Genomic DNA, 17,397 nt, shown 5'->3' on the forward strand with positions numbered 1-17,397 from the left:
GGACCATTGTGATAATCGAGATAAAGTCTATAAGCCAGAGTGGTGCGTGGCACACAGTAGGTGCATTACCAATGAGGTCAGCTACTCTTACCTGACCATGAGCACCAGACGTGATTGTGTTACTCTCTATCCCAGAGTGTAACACAGGTCCTGGCTCAGCAAATGCTGAATTAAGGAAGAAGGCACAGACCCTGGGTGAAGTCATCCTAGATGCCACGTTCCGTTAATTCAATGCTTAGTAATTTCTAACAGTGAGAATTAGATCCAGTAAAGAATTGGGAAGAGTAAGTCCAGACCATAAACCAAGAATGCCCTCTTCTGAGAGAGGAAAGGGAAATAAAGCCGCGTTGTTGGGAGATGTAGATCTGACGTAGAGTCCCACCCACTGGATGTAAGCCGGGGCTGAAACCCAGCCCTGGCTCCGTTCACGGGGCTGAAACTGCTGCAGCGCCGTCGGGGCCAACACAGCTGCTCCTTCTAAGTCCCTGCTGGCTCGATTCTTCTGCGTTAGTGTTCATTATGCTTTCACTAGGAAGCCATCGTAAGACTGAGCTCCTTCACATCCCCCGAAGAAATGACTGAAAGGTGCAGTAACATACATTTTGCAGTCAGAGAATCTGGGTTTCAGATCCTTTCCTTTGCCGCTCACTAGCTATGCGGCTTTGGCTGTTATTTCAGCCTCTGAGCCTCAGCTTCTAACTTAAAGGGGGTTTAACAGCTCAGTCCCAGGGTTCCAAGTATAAAAATGGGACGGTGTCTGGTCCCCACGAGGTGCTTGTTTTCATCTGAGTTTCCCCCCTCAGCTCACAGGGCTCCTCCCCGTGAGTCCCCATTTCCCGGTCCTGCCATGCTCCAGACAGAGACCCAGCCCTTTATGGCCCGGCCCAAGGATTGGAATCCCACCCAGGAGGCAGACATTTTGTGACCGACTTCCATTCTCTGACACAATAAGGAGAAGGGAAGAAAGACAACAGTACATGGGGTTTTTTGTTTTTTATTTAGACATGGAATTTTCCTTCCTTTTCATATAACTTATCTAATTAAAATATTCATCTTGGTAGTTACCACAAAAAAGTAACATAGAAAATTGTATTTACATTTTGGGACCAAAATACAAATGAAGAGCAGGATGATACCTTGCTCCTTTCCCTCCCACTTCCCGGAAAGAAAGAGAAAGCCCCAAAGAAACTGCTTATTACACCAAGGATCACAAAGGATTAATTTGTAATTTGGTGATCTGTATGTAGTGTAGCACAGAAAAAAAAAAAATTGCACAAGTTTTCACAAATGAGACCAAAGGTTCAACATCATCCTGTGTCTGCTCTGCAGCCATGTCAATAACCCAGGGCAGGAGGGCCTTTAGAAATTCAGTTTTTCCTCTTCCCTCCTCACTCTTCTCGCCAAGTCGCATCCCTGATGCAGACACTCTTGGAGGAGAAGGCAGGAAAGATGTGGCACTATGCAAACAGAGGTGATCAAAAATCTTTATGTGCCAAAAATGGGTAGTGATGTTGGGATGAACAAATACGTGTCCTTTCTTCCCTCCCGGCCTAAAGACTCCTAATAAAAGAAATTAAGTCATACACAACTGAACCTAAAAGAGGAGACACTGGGTTCAATGACAAAGACTTGAACACACAGCTAAGAGACAAATTCGAGATGCTGGGCACCTAGAGGGAGCTGATCTAGGCAACGATGTCTGGCACCTGCCCGAGGTTCATTTGGTTTCAGGGAGGAGGCTTCCCAGTATCAGATTTGGGGAGCAGGGTAGGGGTGGAATGGTAATACCGACAACCAAGAGAAATACTTTACCCAATTCAAAAATACAGCAAATTAAAACACAGCAATAGTTGTGTCCCATCACAACAGGCACCTGCGCAGCAACGCACACTGAACAATGCAGCCTTTGCTGTACAGATTTCCTGCGCTGCTCTGGAATCTTCCGTTGGCCTAACCGAGGTTTCCAGGATGATTGAAAACAGTGAGCTCCAGATTCTTGGCTTTCAGCGAACTTATTGCGGGGACTAACTGCCAAGCTCCTCAGGCTGTCACACTAACCGTGCCCTCAGTCTAATTGTCAGGTTTCTTAAGGATGGGCGCCTCAAATTTATAGCATCTGCTTCCACCTGGGTCACAATCAAGTGGGTTCCTGCTAGATCAGTGCTCTTCCACAGCCAAGAAGGGCAATGACACCGTCCTCCCAAACCTGACGGATGCCCTTGTGGTTCTCTCCCATCCGGATGCTACAGCTCACACACTTCCCCTCAGTTGGCCCTTCCCTCCAAATTCTGGCTTAAACACTCAAAAAGTAGTGAGAGTGTCTGCTACAAAACAAAGCAAATTGTGCTCTTCCAATCACATGATCTTACTTTTTAAAGAAAGGCAAAAACAAAGCCAATTTCCAACACAGCATCACACCTTTCAAAACCATCCACTTCTAGTGCAAGTCACAGGGAACAAGAGATGAAAGCGCTGTCTTTGAAAACTCCAAAGTTGTATTTGGGGGGCTACGAAGAGCCCTGCCATGTGTTTGTGTTTTTTCCCCACACTAGTGGGGAGAAGGAAAAAGAGGGGAGGAGAAAAGCCCTCAAGCTGTGAATCAGAAATTAGAAATGGTAGAAATGCTGAGGTTCTGTGCAAATCCATCTCTCAAGGTTCTGTGTCCTCTAGTGAGCCTCAAAAAACAGTGGGAACTGGCAAAAAGAATGGGGGAAAGACTCTAGAACTTTACAAATAACCTCCCTTAATAAATACTATTTGATGAGTAAGAACGAGATGCACCTGCATAGGAACTCAAAGCAACACTGAGCAGGGTCTCAGGGTGAGGGTCTAACCTGAACACTTCCTGTCTCCACGTCGAGGCTCCCCTCTAGGACAGGCGGCCCAGGACCCACACCTTGGCCCACGTGCAGCTGGCACCATGCAGGCTCTGGGGACGCCAGTCCTCCCTCTAGACCGGAGTCCACTCAGGAGAGCTGAACCGGGACCGGGGAATGGCTTTCACTAGGCTTCTGTCTAACTTTAATAAAGGGCCCTGAAAGGCTAAGTGTGTGGTAGAGGACCAAACACAATCAAACAAAAAAACCAAAAAAACCCTGGGGGTAATATAAATACAATCTGGGGACAATATTTATTAATTAAAACTATGTCTTATAGTTTACAAAGAAGCTAATTAACAACAAAAGTATAATTGACCTTAAAATCCTCAGTGAGACCGAGGCTTCACATCTTCTTCAGAATTCTGAAGGGTTCTCCAGGCAGGGAGGCAGTGGCCGCAGCGCACGGGCGCGCAGGCGCGGCACCTGCGAACGGCGCGGGATCTGGAGACCAAGAGGTTCCACACAGCAAAGACGCTGGTCTCCTCTGCAAGTTCCATTCCCCAGCCCCTGCTGTCCTTATATTCCTCGACCCAAACTCCATCTCCAAGGCAAGACCTCGGTTTATCGTCGGGAGAATCTGTTCTTGAAAGCTTTAATCGTCTTGGCCATCATTGGGGCAATTTCTGTGTAAAGAGAAATAAGGCAGTTGTTTCTGACTGGTGGCAGTTTAGACATATACCACCATTGGGTGTATGTCTCACTTGGTTGGGTGACAATCAGAGCCCAGCCCTGCACCACACTTGCGTCTCCACCGCCAGGCAAATGGATCCAAGTGACAGCTATCTGCTGACAGCAGGTAAAAGCAGCAGCACAGGGCTGACGCTACCTGAGCACCCGCCAGGCCCGGAACAATCACTCTAACAACCCCATCAAGACTCGGAGAGACTGGCCAACTTGCCCCTGGTTGTACAGTAAGTGGCAGAACTGGAATTCAATCCTTGCCAGACTCGAAAGGCCACTCTGAGGCAAAATTTAACTCTGCCTTGCCAATATCCAAACCAGCAAAAAGCACCCCGCTCTGGCCCGTCTGTCCACTGTAGCAACAGGTCTAAGATGAGCTAAATGCAAATGCCACCTATGGAGGGCTAGCCTGCACTCTCAAGGGTTACTCTAAGCACAGCTAGGTCTTAAGCGAGGATTTCTACCTCCCTTGGGCCCTGAAGTGAATACAGAATAATGCTTTTCTTAAGTTAGGACACTCCCTTAGAATACTAGGGATAGTCTATGGTAGCAAAGGTAATAAAATACAAAATAGACCCAACTAGATATAAAAGATAACTACCTGAAAGCTGCAGTTATAAGGTTATAAAAACCTCAATTTGATGGACTGTCATTCAGCTGTAATAATGATAGTCCTGAACCTTAGAGAGAACCTCGTCTCTCCTGCCTGGAGAAACAAGTTTACGCTTAGGTTAAAAAAAGCAGAGTGCCAAGATGAATATTCACTCTGATCATTATTTAAAAGATACTGTGCATTATGAACAAAGCAGGGGAAGGGAGGCACTGACATTTAGACGAGCTACATGCAAGGTGTCATACGTGTGCTACATCTAATACACAAAATACGATGTGGCACTAATGACGTTGAAATACCTGAGTAGGAACCCCAAGTTACTCACTCTTCACAGTCGGTTTCCTAGGGTCATAGGAAACGGTGCTGCTGACCACAGGCGCCAAGTGGGCACTGCTGGTGCTCGGGCCGTCGTAGGCTGGCTCCTCGGGGCTGGCGTTAAAGCTGTTGCTGCTGCCACTGCTGAAGGGAGCGTGGCTGCTTCCTGTGGAGTACGGGGCTGGCTTAATCCTGTAACGCAGAACACAGCTGGTTAGCCTTGAGTAGGAGAAATCCGCACCAGCAGTCTGAAGCTGGCCTGTTTGAGGAGGACTCGGCTGTGTGGCTTTGCCCGTGGACCCTAGTACCCTAGATTCGGGCGGTGGCTCAGAGGGCACTAGCCCTTCAGAAGGAATGATAATCTCCACTAACTTCTCACTGTTTAGGTGTAAATCTGCATTCTGAAAATGCTAATATGACTTAAAGTCATGACAGTAATATGTTATTTGTTCAAATGGGGAAAAGGAAAGCATGCTTCCCCGAAGCCAGGGCCTGTTCTCCATGTGACCGGAACCCCCCGAGAGGCAGGAGGAATTATCTGGCCCACACTGCAGTCAAAGCAGCTGAGGCTCAGGGAGGTCAAGGTCGGCCTCCAGAACTCACTCCGCACCGCCGTGCTTTCACCCAAAAATAAACTGCTGGCTGCCTCTTAGGGCTGAATGACACGCCCCTGGGGCCTCTTCCCTAAGCGTGCAGAAACCATGGGGAGCAGAGATCGTACTTGATCTTCTCGGGCACAAGCGCTCCCCCTGTTCCAAACTTCTCCTGCCGTCTCCGAACATCGCGAGGTGGTTTGGCCACAGAGTTGACAAAGGCCATCTTTGCTTGTCGGCCTGTGGAGAAATATGGAGATCAATACCTGCCTTCTTGAGCAGAGACGGTATTATTTTAATAATCTACACTATTAAGAGACAAAGGCTTTTTAAGTGCTCCCCAAACTAGGGGATTATCAACCCTGAAAATGCCCCTGTAGGGTAGCACGGGTGGTGGCAGGAGAAGCACCCCACCCCTGCCCCCTTCGGCAAATACAAGAGAGATTTAGGGCCCCCGAGGCCCTGCGGCTCTTCCTCTTACCTTTGGGCTTATTCGCGTGTGCGGATCGGATGTTCTTCGTCAGCAGTCGTAGCCGCTGCTCTCGGGCATCCTGGAGCCGCAGGTACATCTCCCGCCATGACTCATACTCCTCTGGCCTTTCTTCCTTAAAGTCTCGGTGACAATGAATTTTCCATAATTGATCTGTTTCTTCAATTAATACCTAAAATCAGAACCGGGACATCATTTATATGCAAGCACGGTTACACATCTCTTTTCTATCCTTAATCACCTAGGCATGACCAGGTTCCTAATGATTTTTTGGTCCTCATAGTATAGTGTTATACTAAAATACCACAGTTCTAGAAAAAAATCAGATCACTAAATTAAAACAATGCTAAGTGTGAGGCATTGTACTAGCTGCTTTGGGGCATTGTGAGGGGAGAGGAGACAACAGAAAAACTAGTTTAAGATCAGTTTTTCCTTTAGAAAATCAGTGAAGGGCAGAAGTGGGAGGAGGTAAAGTCCAGGCATTTCCCCAGCACTGCCCTCAGCTGGACTGTCAAGGGGGCCAGCGAAGAAGGAGGGTCAGTTACAGATCCCCCGAATCAGAGAGACAGCTAATGCAATCAAGTGAGTATACTGCAGCGTTACAGAGGGATTTCTGGCTACATCTAGATGTCTCTAGAGACACCCAGCCAATCTGTGCTCTCTTCTGTTCACCGGACACCTGTGTGTCAACACAAAGCTCGGTTCATGCCCCAGATCCCAGGGGCTGTGCTGCCAGAATTCTCCCTGACCTCTGTGATGACCAGGCAAGCTCAAGGGACGAGCGGGAAGTATGTTTCACTCCCTTTGAATCCCACCTTGATTCCAGCCCAAGAGGCCCACTTAAGATGCCAGGAGTAGGTGCTGAAAAGATGCTTGTTTAAAGGCCCACTGGCAAACCAAACATGCCCAGAACAGTGGCCCAACCGCTGGCCTGCCCTGCAGCTGCAACAGCTTCACAGAGACAAAGCCATTCCTGGAGACACAAGCCAGAAAACTGCCGTCTTCCCACCCAAACAGGACACTCACGTGATTGTATTCCTCAATGCGATACAGCTGATCAGGCGTACACCTCTCCAAAACGGGTTCAAGAAGAGAATACGGGACACCTCCCACTTCAAAGATCGCTGCAAGAGAATCAAAGGTGACAGCAGTGAGGAGCGGCTGAGGCCCCAGTGCCACAACATGCTTGAGAAAGGAGGGGGGTGTGAGGCTTACAGTCGATGTTGTTCTTCAGTACCCGGATGCACTGCTGGTGCAAGGTCATCATTTTGGGGAGGTAGGCACACTTGGAACCGGAATACACCTGCATCTTAGAATTCATTCTCCGCCCAGTGAATCCAGCTTCTTCCTCTTCCTGGGGTGATGAGAGGGCTGTAAGGCAAGAAAAGCAGAATGTAAGTCACAAAAGGCACTAAGGAACACAGTGAAAACTCTCCTTCCCACCCCATTTCTCAGGCTCCCAGTTCCCTTTCTCAAAGGCAACCAGTGCTACCAGCCTCTTGTGTATCCTTCCAGAGAGCTGATGTGAGAATAAGCAAATATGTATTTTATTCCTTTTTAACCAATTAATAACATACTCACTATCATTGTTTTTCCGTTACCACATTGTAGAAATCATCCCATGTCAGCACATAGACTTCGCACGTTTTCGCAGCCCACAGGATGCCACTGTGTGGGTGAACCGTGACTTATCTGTCAGCCTCTGGCAGAGGGACACGTATATGGCTTCTATTGCTTTTGCTATTAAAACTAGACTTTTTTTTAAGATAAAAAGCTCATGTAGAACATACAGAATAAAGGGCTACTAGTAAGCAGCCGCTAAGATTTATTGAACTTCACTATGTGAAGAAACCTGGAGCTAAGAGCTTTACCAGGATTATCACTTTTAATCCACTTAACAGCCCTATGAGACACACACCGTTATTTTTATTGCCATTTACGGAATACAAAACTGAAGTCCAAGGAAATTAAGGTATTACCCAAGTTCACATAACTTGTAGAGCCAGAGCCGGGATTCAAACCCAAGCCATGCAACTCTAGAGCCTGCGTGATGAGGAAATGCATCCAAATCTGATGGCAGATCATGAATGAATTTTAAAAATCTTTTTCCATTTAAAAAATGAAAATTACCTTTTCGCTTTGGTTGGAAGGAGGCTATCAAGTCGAGGGAAGGAAGTGGACGGTAATTGGCCTGTATCACGGGCAAGGGGAGGTCGGGCAACGCCTCGGTGGGGACCTGCAAAGAGACCAGTGACTGGAGAGCTCCTTTCTGCCAGCACAGCTCTCCTCCCTACAGTCAGTTCCCAGCAGTGTGGACGGGGCAGGGGACTTCCCAGGCGGCCCCAGGCTGGAGGAGGGGTGGCAGCCATGTCTCACAGCACCTGAGTCAGGAAATACACATAGATGGGCCCAGCACAACGGGACACCTCAGAGAATACTTATCTTGGGTACTACCTACCCCGGCAGCTAGAGGCCCAGAGGAAATTACTTCAAACTGAAGTTCAACAGGCCACTAAAAGCCAGCCAAGCAAAACAGCAGCAGGGTGGGTCCGGGGAGCCCTGCGGGGCCAGCGGCCGGGAACGGGAAGCCACCAAGGGGCGGAAGGCTTACCTTTCTCAGCTTGGCTGCGTCAGCCCCAGCCAGCTGAAGCTTCTCTGACTTGTTTTCGTGCCCCTTAGGTAATTTCTGAACCGAGTCCAAGTTTTTACTAGTGCTTTTCGAATCGTTTTTTTTAAGTCCTTTTTCTCCAAGAGCCGTGGCTGAAGTTTTCACAATCTTTTTCTTTTTCTTCCGGGGCTGGTCATAGCTGAGGTATGACTCAAAAGACATGGTGGGCTGCTCAAACTCGTCATCCGCGTCTGCCTCCTCAGCTTTAGGGAGGGAGCCCACTGACTTTCTATCTGAATGAGCCGTTTTCACTTTCCCCTCTTGAGTCTTTAGGTTGTTAGAAACCTTCTCTTTCACCTTGGGCAACAGGTCTCCTGCCCCCTTCCCCGCGTCTAAGCTGTCTACGCCGGGCTTGTTTTTGTCGGATCTGGTTTTCTCCGAGTCTCTGTGCTTTGGTCTTTTCACGTGGTTGTCTGAAGCCGCCTCCGAGGCGGGCAGACCCTTCTTCTTGGTGCCGCCCTCCCTCTCCTTCTCCTTCCTCACCCCACTCGAGGGCGGCTTCTCTCTCGAGCTGTCCCCGGAGGGCGGCCTCCGTGTCTCCTCTTTGGAGACGGCCTTGTGGGACTTCTCTCTGCTCAGGGACGACTTCTCATCTCCCCTGGCATCCACGGGACATTTTTCTCTGTGGGAAGATTTGTGCTCCTTGTTCTGACTCATGACCCCTTTGCCCTGGGGTTCGCCCAGGTGTCGTTCTTGACTGACTCCTAGTCTGTCCTGAAAGGCATTACTGTGGCCTTTTCCAGGCTTCTGGTGTGGGACAAAGGGCTCATGGTCCTCCTCCGGGGATCTGTAATGGTCCACGGACATCTGATGAGGACTGGCAGACGACGGAGGGGACTGGACGTGGCCATAGTCAGATGATTCGTGGTCTGAAGAGTAGACTGGCGAGGCTCTGCGGCACCTCTTTCTCTCGTCTCTCCTCTCGTGACTGTGAGACACTTTGTGAGGTCTCTCGAACTCCGAGAGTTTTCTGTGTTTTTTCTGTCTGTGATCCGGACTATAGGACTGGCTACTGGAGGCTTTCCAGTTTTCTGGGTAGTCCTCTTCCATCTCCTCCTCCTTCTGAAGGGCGTCCCTCGGGCGCTTTCGGGAACTGCTCTTCTCATAGTCCTGTTCGTCAGGCTCAGTGTTCCTAAAATAAAAGAAAAAGCAGACAAAGCAGATATAAATCTCACTGTAATCCTTACTCAGAGGACAAAATCACAGAACCTGAACTCGCAAAAGAGATGAAGAGGATGCAGAGTTAGAAACTAGGTTCTTGGGAAAAAGGAAAATGAGTGCTGCTCAAAGATACTCGACTAAGTTTTCAAAGTGGGAAAACACAAATATTCAATAAGTGGAAAATGACGAATTTAACTGGAGGATACAAAGAAGATCAAATAGCTTGTGGCCCTGAAAATACCTTAAATATTTTTCAACATGGGGACACAGTTAACTTGTTACATAAAAAACAGGCTGTTATTTATACAGTTTGTTCACAACCATATAAAAATGTCTTTGAAGAAGAGGGTAGAAAGAAACATGCCAAAATGTTAATAATGCTTCTCTTTGGAATTACATGAAATTTTTATTATTTCTATTTTTTAATATTTTCTAATATTCTATAGTGATCATAGATTATTATATTTTTTTTTTGGTGAGGAAGACTGGCCCTGAGCTAACACCTGTTGCCAATCTTCCTCTTTTTTGCTTGAGGAAGACTGTCCCTCACTCAACATCTATGCCAATCCTCCTGTACTTTATACATGGGATGCTGCCACAGCAAGGCTTGATGAGCAGTATATAGGCCTGTGCCCACGATCCAAACCCGTGAACCCTGGGCTGCCAAAGTAGAGTGTGCGAACTTAACCACTATGCCACTGGGCCAGCCCCAAACACAGATTATTTTTATAATAATAAGACAAAATAAATATTTTAAATATGAAGGCAAAGAAAGAATAATAAAGAAAAACTTTTCTGTCTGCAAACACTCTGAGTACCAGATTTAACCATGAAGTTGAACAAACCTACAGAGTAAATGTCCTTACCGTTCCACAGGAACCAACTTCTTCCACTGGGCCACTAAGTTTCTGGCAAAGTTTCCAACGTGCTCGTGTTTTCGCAGGCTATTTACTGTTTTCCCAACACCAGTTTCCTACAGATTTGATAAAGGAATTGTTAGAAGGTTGCAGAACAAGGTTCACAATTTTCTAAAGAAATAAGGCCTCTTGCTTTGAGAAACTCAACGTATCAATACTTCCTTCCTGAAACATACCTTGCAAGTCTCAATACAAAATTACTTTGTGCCTATGCCCCAAACCTCTGATGACACACAGTAGCAAAGCATACCAGATTCAGAAGAGGAAAACACTGAATTAAAAAGCTTCTAGGGGCCGGCCTGGTGGTGCACATTCCACTTCGGCGGCCTGGGGTTCGCCGGTTCGGATCTTGGGTGCGGACATGGCACCGCTTGGCACGCCATGCTGTGGTGGGCGTCCCACATATAACATAGAGGAAGATGGGCACAGATGTTAGCTCAGGGCCAGTCTTCCTCAGCAAAAAGAGGAAGATTGGCAGTAGTTAGCTCAGGGCTGATCTTCCTCAAAAAAAAAAAAAGCCTCTAAACCTTTAACAGTAATGACAAGAGTGATAATGGCAGATGCCAGGCACTGAGCTAAGAGCTTTGCATACAGTGCATCAATCCTTACAACAACTCTGTGAGGCAGGAATCTGCCCCATTGCACAAAAAAAGAACAACCTAAAGTCACAGAACTTGGATTTGAATCCAGGACTAGTTGATGACAAAGTCAATCTTCTTCTAATATTTTTTTTAAATTTTATTTTTTCCTTTTTCTCCCCAAAGCCCCCCAGTAAATAGTTGTCTATTCTTCGTTGTGCGTCCTTCTAGTTGTGGCATGTGGGACGCCGCCTCAGCATGGTTTGATGAGCAGTGCCATGTCCGCGCCCAGGATTCGAACCAATGAAACACTGGGCCACCTGCAGCGGAGTGCGTGAACCTAACCACTCGGCCACGGGGCCAGCCTGTTCTTCTAATTTTTAGAAAAATTTTTTGCCATAAAATTCATGTAACATAAAATTCAGCATTTTAACCATTTTAAAGTGTATAGTTAGTGGTTTCCAAATGATTACAATACTGTGCAACCATCACCATTAATACCAAACATTTCCATCACCCTAAAAAGAAACCCTGTTCTTCTCAATTCCCCCAGCCCCTGGCAACCACTAATCTACTTTCTATCTATGGATCTGCCTATTCTGACATTTCCCATAAATAGAACCATACAATAATGTGGCCTTATGTCTGGTTTCTTTCACTTCCAAAGCCCATGCTCTTAATCTGACTGTCCAATCTCTCCCAGTGGGGAGGGGATGGGATATAGTCATATAATGTCTAAAGTTACACAGTCCTTACCGCAAGAATGTCTACTGTAATAGGCAAGGCAGAGAGTTTCTTCAAATATTTCAATAGCTGCAGAGAAAATAAAATGAACATTAATTTCTACAAAATCATAATTATTTGCTGGAAGAAATAAGAATATTATCTGACAGTGAAGTGCTTACTCAGTTCTAAGTGTTATACAGGACTAAGTATGATTATTACCCTATTTTACAAGTGTGAAAACAAGGTCAGGAAAGTTAAGTTACTTGCCCCAGGATGCAAATAGGGCAGGATTCACTCAGGTCTGTGGCTTTAGATTCCGTGCTTTTAACCACTATGCTACACCAAAGGGGAAATAAGACTTAGAGAAGAGAATCAAACCTGCCAACTCTAATAAAAGTCATCAGCAACTATAGTCTTGCCCCAGTTTTGAGAGAGAATTTCTGAGAAAGGTACCAACTTTAGGAAAATTACCCATAGACCTGGCACAGAGGAAAGTAAAAAGGAGATGAGGTCTCTACAGGAAAAAGAGCATCGTGTTTCCAGGAAGAGTCCCAGTGTTTAACAGAATTGGTTTTTGGACAGAAGTGGGAAGCCAAGACCAATTTCAAGTTGCCAGAAGCAGAGCTTTGCTGTTGCAAATGGTGAACACAAAATGTCTGGGTAGATTAGAAAAGCGATCTGGGTTTGGCCACATTTCCCTTCTGTAGTCTCTAAAACTAGGTCAAAATCAGGATAGAAGGGCTGTTAAGACAGAGTTCCGGAGTTAGAGACAGGCTTCAGTTTGGCTCTGTCGCCTCCTTCCCTGGTGATCTTGTGCAAGCCGGTGACCTCTTTGAACCTCAGTTACTTCATCTGCACAGTAGGAACTGGACCCTGTCTCTACTGCACAAGCTGTGAGGATTCACTGAGACAAACCATGCGCATCCTTAGCCATAGTGCCTGGAACACTCAAAAAGCTCAATAAATGCCTATGATTAATCATTTCATTCATCAACTGACAGCTCTTTAAATGTCTACCCTTGATCCTCAAGCACGTATTCCCCAGCCAATTCCTACTTGCTCCATTTCTACCCAGAGCACGACTGGCTATGCCTTTCTTTAGATGTTTATGTGGACATAAAGATACTGACCGTCCGAGAAGGGCTGCCAAGTAGAAGCAGTTCAAAACAGGTAACTGTGACTACCTTTACATTTAAACATTAGATAACAAGATCTGTTCTTTTTCCATGTGTAGCCCAGGCTATAATTAGCGTGTCATATTGCTATTAGGTGGAGTAGTAAGTATGCTTTTCTGGTCATTCTACTTCAATAATTACTGAACGTGGTCGCTAGGCAGAGCAATTGGATCAAAGTGATAATCTTGTTTGACTGGGAACAAATGAGAAGCCAAGTGGTGTACCTAGGGAGCTTCACCTTCAGAGTTGAGTGAAAATTACCCTCCACTTCAAATCCGATCACCATTATCCAACTCAGGAGGAAGTTTATGTGAATTTCTTGTCACCCAAGCTACGGGTGCGAAGATTAATGCCAATTCCTTTTCTTAAAGGAAAATTTAGAATCACTGTAAAGGTTAAAAACAGGTTGTCTCCCCTAATGTCATTCCCTGGAAGGCATTTATATACCACCTACTGTGTGTCGACTACTATACTAAGTTCTTACATGTGTTACTTCATTTCGTCCTCATTAAACAACCCTATAAAGTGGATATTATTCTCCCCATTTTACAGATATTGAAATCGAGCTCAGTGAGGTTAGGTCATTTGCCTAACGAGCTAGTAAGTCGAGTGTGTCTACCACAGCACGTACTACAAAGCCAGGAGAAACATCCAACATGACCCTGTCCTTATAAACTAGGAAAAGAAAACAGAGCAGTAGCTCATGTGCCTCTTAGCATGCCTAAACAGAGCAGAAGAGCTCCTCCTCTGTATTAGCTTGTTAGACAGTTTACAGTCCATAAAGTAAAGGAGGTCACCATAGGGACAAAGAGTCCCAGGACCTCTACAAAGTCAACATATAAGGATGGGTCAGAAGTCACTGAGGCTGTGTTCATCTCAGAGCCTAGCACTAACTGGAAGTGCGCATGCTGCCTTCCTGCTTTGATTTGGGTTAAAAGGGGCAATTTAAAAGCAGACAAAACTAAAACCCTGGGGATCTTCAAACTGATTTAGCCCAACATAAAAGAAAAAGGGCTTCAGAGCCCCTCTATTTTCAATGAGGTTCAAGAAAGAAGAAAGCAATAACAAGGTAAAAGCATTTGGGCATCCTCAGATAGATGGAAACTTGCTGTTGTCAAACCAAGGGACCAATTGTAGAGTTTGCAAGAAGTGATAACAGGTTATGAGAAATGTCAAACATTTGCACATACATGCTTTGGAATCTCGGTTGTCCTTTGCACACTCCTTCAACCCAAAGAGCAAAAGATGTTCGTAATGTGGACCCCTCATTCTCCACTTTGCCATCCAACTGTGTTCTTGGTAGTTTTCACATTCAAAATGTAACTCAGGACAGGTAACTTTACGAGCAATGAAAATTGTTTCCAATTTAATAATAGGAACCAAGTGACCCTGGTCAGCCTGACACCTTTTCCCCAAGTAAGCCTAGCTCATACACAGATGGACTTACAGCGAAAACAGCGTGACAGTTTCAACACCAATGTTTAATACCAGAAAAATCCATGAACGTAGGTGTGGAATCAACCCTTTGGCTAATAATGGTTTGAAATCAAGATTTACTTGCAGATTCAGTACTGCTATATAATCATCTTGCAATTTCAAGAACAACCTGTAGGAGCTTGTTGGGTTAACAGAAGGTTGAGAAGAAGGCCAGTGTGCCAGCTTGCAGTTTCCCCTTTGCAGTTAGCTCATTTCTGAATGCGAACTATTGTGCTCTTTGCAAAAATAACCTCTCAACATTCTCTCATCTTCATAGTGCTTACTTCATAATGCAAAGCCACAAGTTAAGAGTAATTTTCTATATGGGAAGAGAAAGCCCAAATACTCACAATAATCACTAATAGTTCAAGTAGGAAGAAAAGCCAAACAAATCTTTTCCTAATTTGAAATTTCATGCATATCAACTACTAGGAAAGCTACTTCAAAATCTGAAAGGAAAAATGACAATAGATACTACATGCTGCATTTGTTTTTAACCTCATAGAAATAAAGACCAAATCGGTAGAGGATTTACATAATATTGCTTTAAGGTTTTAAAAATCAGTCACAAACCTACGAAGTTTAGGAAACCAACTAGTACTCAGGAATAATGACCATTTATTACATGTCCACAAAGGATTATTGTAAAAAGAAACTCGTAAATATTCCTGGCTACTAGGTTCTGAAGCCACAATAGAAAATATAACACAAAGCAGTTGAAAGCATTTAAGTTTTCACAGATTTAAAACTAAAATGGCTTCCTGAAGAAGTGGACCTTTGAGCTTGGTATACATGAGAAGAGTTAAAAAGTGGTCTGATGGTTGAGAGGCTGTGTGCAGCCTGTAGAAATGGAGGGGGAAACCCCTCACCTATGAAAGGCTGGGAATACGTGAAAAGAAAGGGGCCCCTCAAGAAAAATTGTAGAGTGGCAATTAGTAGCTACTGAGCATGTCCTATGAGCCTGGCGCTTCCTCTTTTCAGTTTCGTCCTGGGAAGAAGCAGGTGAGGGAACAGGCTCAGCAAGAAACGTCCCCCACGTCCACGGCCGGCAAACGGATCAGAATCCAAACCTCCGCCAACGCTTCATCCCCGCTGCCACCCTGGATGACTTCCTCTTCACACGGCGCCCCGGGGCTGCAGAGCCAACTCTCGGGAACTGTGCGCTCGAGCCAGAACGCTGACGGGGAATGTCAAAGACCCTAAGTGTCTTCATCGCTGTATTTCAATTTTGAAAAAAAATCCAACACCCCCAAGACGCTCTCCCAGCCACCAGGAAGCTGGATAACAGAGAGCCGGACGGGAAGAAGAATGCATTGAACTTAAGAAAACAGTTAAAGCAAAACTAGCTGAGCACCATTAAAAATGGTTGCCCATCCCTCGCAGCGACGAGAGAGGGTAGCGCTCACCTTTCTCTCAAGGCCAGATGGAAATCCGGCCGCAACTTCTAATTTTGTTTTTCTCCCGACTGCGTCCTAAGTTGTGAGGGAAGCACAGAGCGAGGCGGCGCGGGGTTCATTTTGTTTTGCTGGGAGAGGGCTTTCCGGGGAAGGCGAGGAGGCCCACGTTCCACCGCGGAGCCGGAAAGTCCCGGAGCGTCTGGAGGCGGCGCAGGAGCAGCCGCCGCGCCGCGCGCACCCCGCGCCGCAGGACCGTCCCCGCCGCCCGATCGCGCCCGCAGACGCCGGGACGGCAGAGCCGGGGCCGCGCTCCGGGGCACCGCGGCGCTGGCACGCGGAGCCGCCCGCCGTCCCTCCCACCGCAGGCCGCGCGCCGCCCGCCGCCCCGGCTCCGAGCCCCGCCGGCCGGGCCGGGCCGCGACCGTTAGGGGGCCGCGCCGCGCCCAACGCCCGCCGCTCACCTTCTTCGGGTCCGGGTTGGCGGCCAGGCGCGCCTGCAGCTTCTCCACCACTTGGAGCGCCGACTCCGCCGCCATCGCTGTCACTGGCGCGGCCTCCTCGCCGGAACTGGGCTCGCGTCGCGTCCTCGGGCCGCGGCTCCGCCCTCCGGGCCTCCCCGGCGGAGACGGAAGCGCGACCGGCCCCTTCCGGGCTCGGCGGGCGCGGGGCGGGGGCTGGGGGGCCCCTCCCCCGGGACGGCGCGGTGCGCCCCGAGGGGCCGCTGGGGCCGCGCGCTCCGCGCCCTGCAGCTGGGCAGCCCGGGCCGGGAGGGCCTCCGCGGCGTCTCGGCGCCGGCCCCCGGCCTTGGAAAGCCTGACGCCCCCTCCCGCCCGGGGCTGCGAGCACGCCCCGCGGAGCACCTGTCCGCGGTGCAGGCCCGGCCGCCAATCGGGATCCGCGGGGTAACGACGGCGCCCGGCCCGGGTCGAGAGCACGAAGCGCCAGTGGTCGGGCTATTTTGATGTTACCCTCAGTACAACCCAATGAAACGAGTTCTATGATCCCCATTTTACAGACGAGGAAACTGAGGCTCAGGGAGACCAACTCAACTTGCATGTGGTCACATAACAGCAAAGAAGTGAAGCTGGAATTTGAATCTAAAAAGTCTAGGTCCCCTGTGAGTGTGCATCTTTGAATAAGGTCGAGGAATGGAACCCCAGAGAGAAAGAGATTTGTCAAAAGTCAAAACAGTTTAACGACATGAGATAATAGTCGGTGTGTCTCATTTCCCCCCCAAACACTGTCTGGTACATAGGCACCAAGCAAATATTTATTGAATGAATGAATGAATGAATGGCTATTTCCTCTGAAATTGGGCCTGAATTCAGTACAGCCTGAGTCAGACCAGCCCAAGACACCATCTTGAGGGCCCTATCCTCATGCTAGAAGCACTAAATTTTACTGTTACTATTATTGCTATTAAAAAGAACTAAACCATTGAGAAGTGACTTAAAATAGTAGCATTAATTACATCTCGTGTGATGAGATTAGATCCTAATCTGATCTCCAGCAGCAACTTGGCAACGTACCTAACCTCACCTGTCACCAAAGCGGAAAAGCCCAGAGGCTCTTCCAGGTCCCGGCTCTGGAAAAAGAAAAAGAAACTTCACATGAATTATTTGCTCGAATGAGCTTTCATTCCTTGGCTAGCTGAGAAGCCTCCCTGCTTTGTTCCCACCCCTCTGCTTGGTGCCCCTCCTTTCAAAACGGACCTCTTTCAGGGTGTAG

At 47.4% G+C, this 17,397-nt stretch overlaps 1 protein-coding gene and 1 long non-coding RNA gene across 3 annotated transcripts in view; one reads left to right on the top strand and one right to left on the bottom strand.

Moving 5' to 3' along the window:
- LOC139080017 (uncharacterized) overlaps window positions 1–17,397 on the top strand; it is a 47,005-nt gene that overhangs the window by 17,794 nt on the left and 11,814 nt on the right. The gene's annotated exons all lie outside the window — the stretch shown is intronic.
- On the bottom strand, window positions 979–16,364 carry ELOA (elongin A). 2 transcript variants are annotated; one of them, XM_070598094.1, is made up of 11 exons: window positions 16,131–16,364; window positions 11,652–11,708; window positions 10,267–10,373; window positions 8,183–9,371; window positions 7,702–7,807; window positions 6,787–6,942; window positions 6,598–6,695; window positions 5,563–5,743; window positions 5,210–5,321; window positions 4,499–4,680; window positions 979–3,502 (listed from the first exon to the last, which is right to left on the bottom strand). In XM_070598094.1, the coding sequence occupies exons 1-11, from the start codon at window positions 16,203–16,205 to the stop codon at window positions 3,441–3,443; spliced, it is 2,325 nt and encodes a 774-aa protein (XP_070454195.1). In that variant the 5' UTR covers window positions 16,206–16,364; the 3' UTR covers window positions 979–3,440. The 2 variants fall into 2 exon arrangements, with proteins under 2 accessions (XP_070454195.1, XP_070454199.1); XM_070598098.1 differs by lacking the exon at window positions 16,131–16,364 and adding an exon at window positions 15,679–16,023.

This window comes from Equus przewalskii, chromosome 2 (genome assembly GCF_037783145.1).
Source record: "Equus przewalskii isolate Varuska chromosome 2, EquPr2, whole genome shotgun sequence".
NCBI lineage: Eukaryota > Metazoa > Chordata > Mammalia > Perissodactyla > Equidae > Equus > Equus przewalskii.

Coding starts and splice junctions, on each gene's coding strand:
- ELOA (XM_070598094.1), bottom strand. CDS start 16,205: ATGGCGGCGGAGTCGGCGCTCCAAGTGGTGGAGAAGCTGCAGGCGCGC. Junction 7,808..8,182: donor ACGCAGCCAAGCTGAGAAAG/GTAAGCCTTCCG, acceptor GTCTCTTTGCAG/GTCCCCACCGAGGCGTTGCC. Junction 5,744..6,597: donor GCATTGAGGAATACAATCAC/GTGAGTGTCCTG, acceptor TTCTGATTTTAG/GTATTAATTGAAGAAACAGA.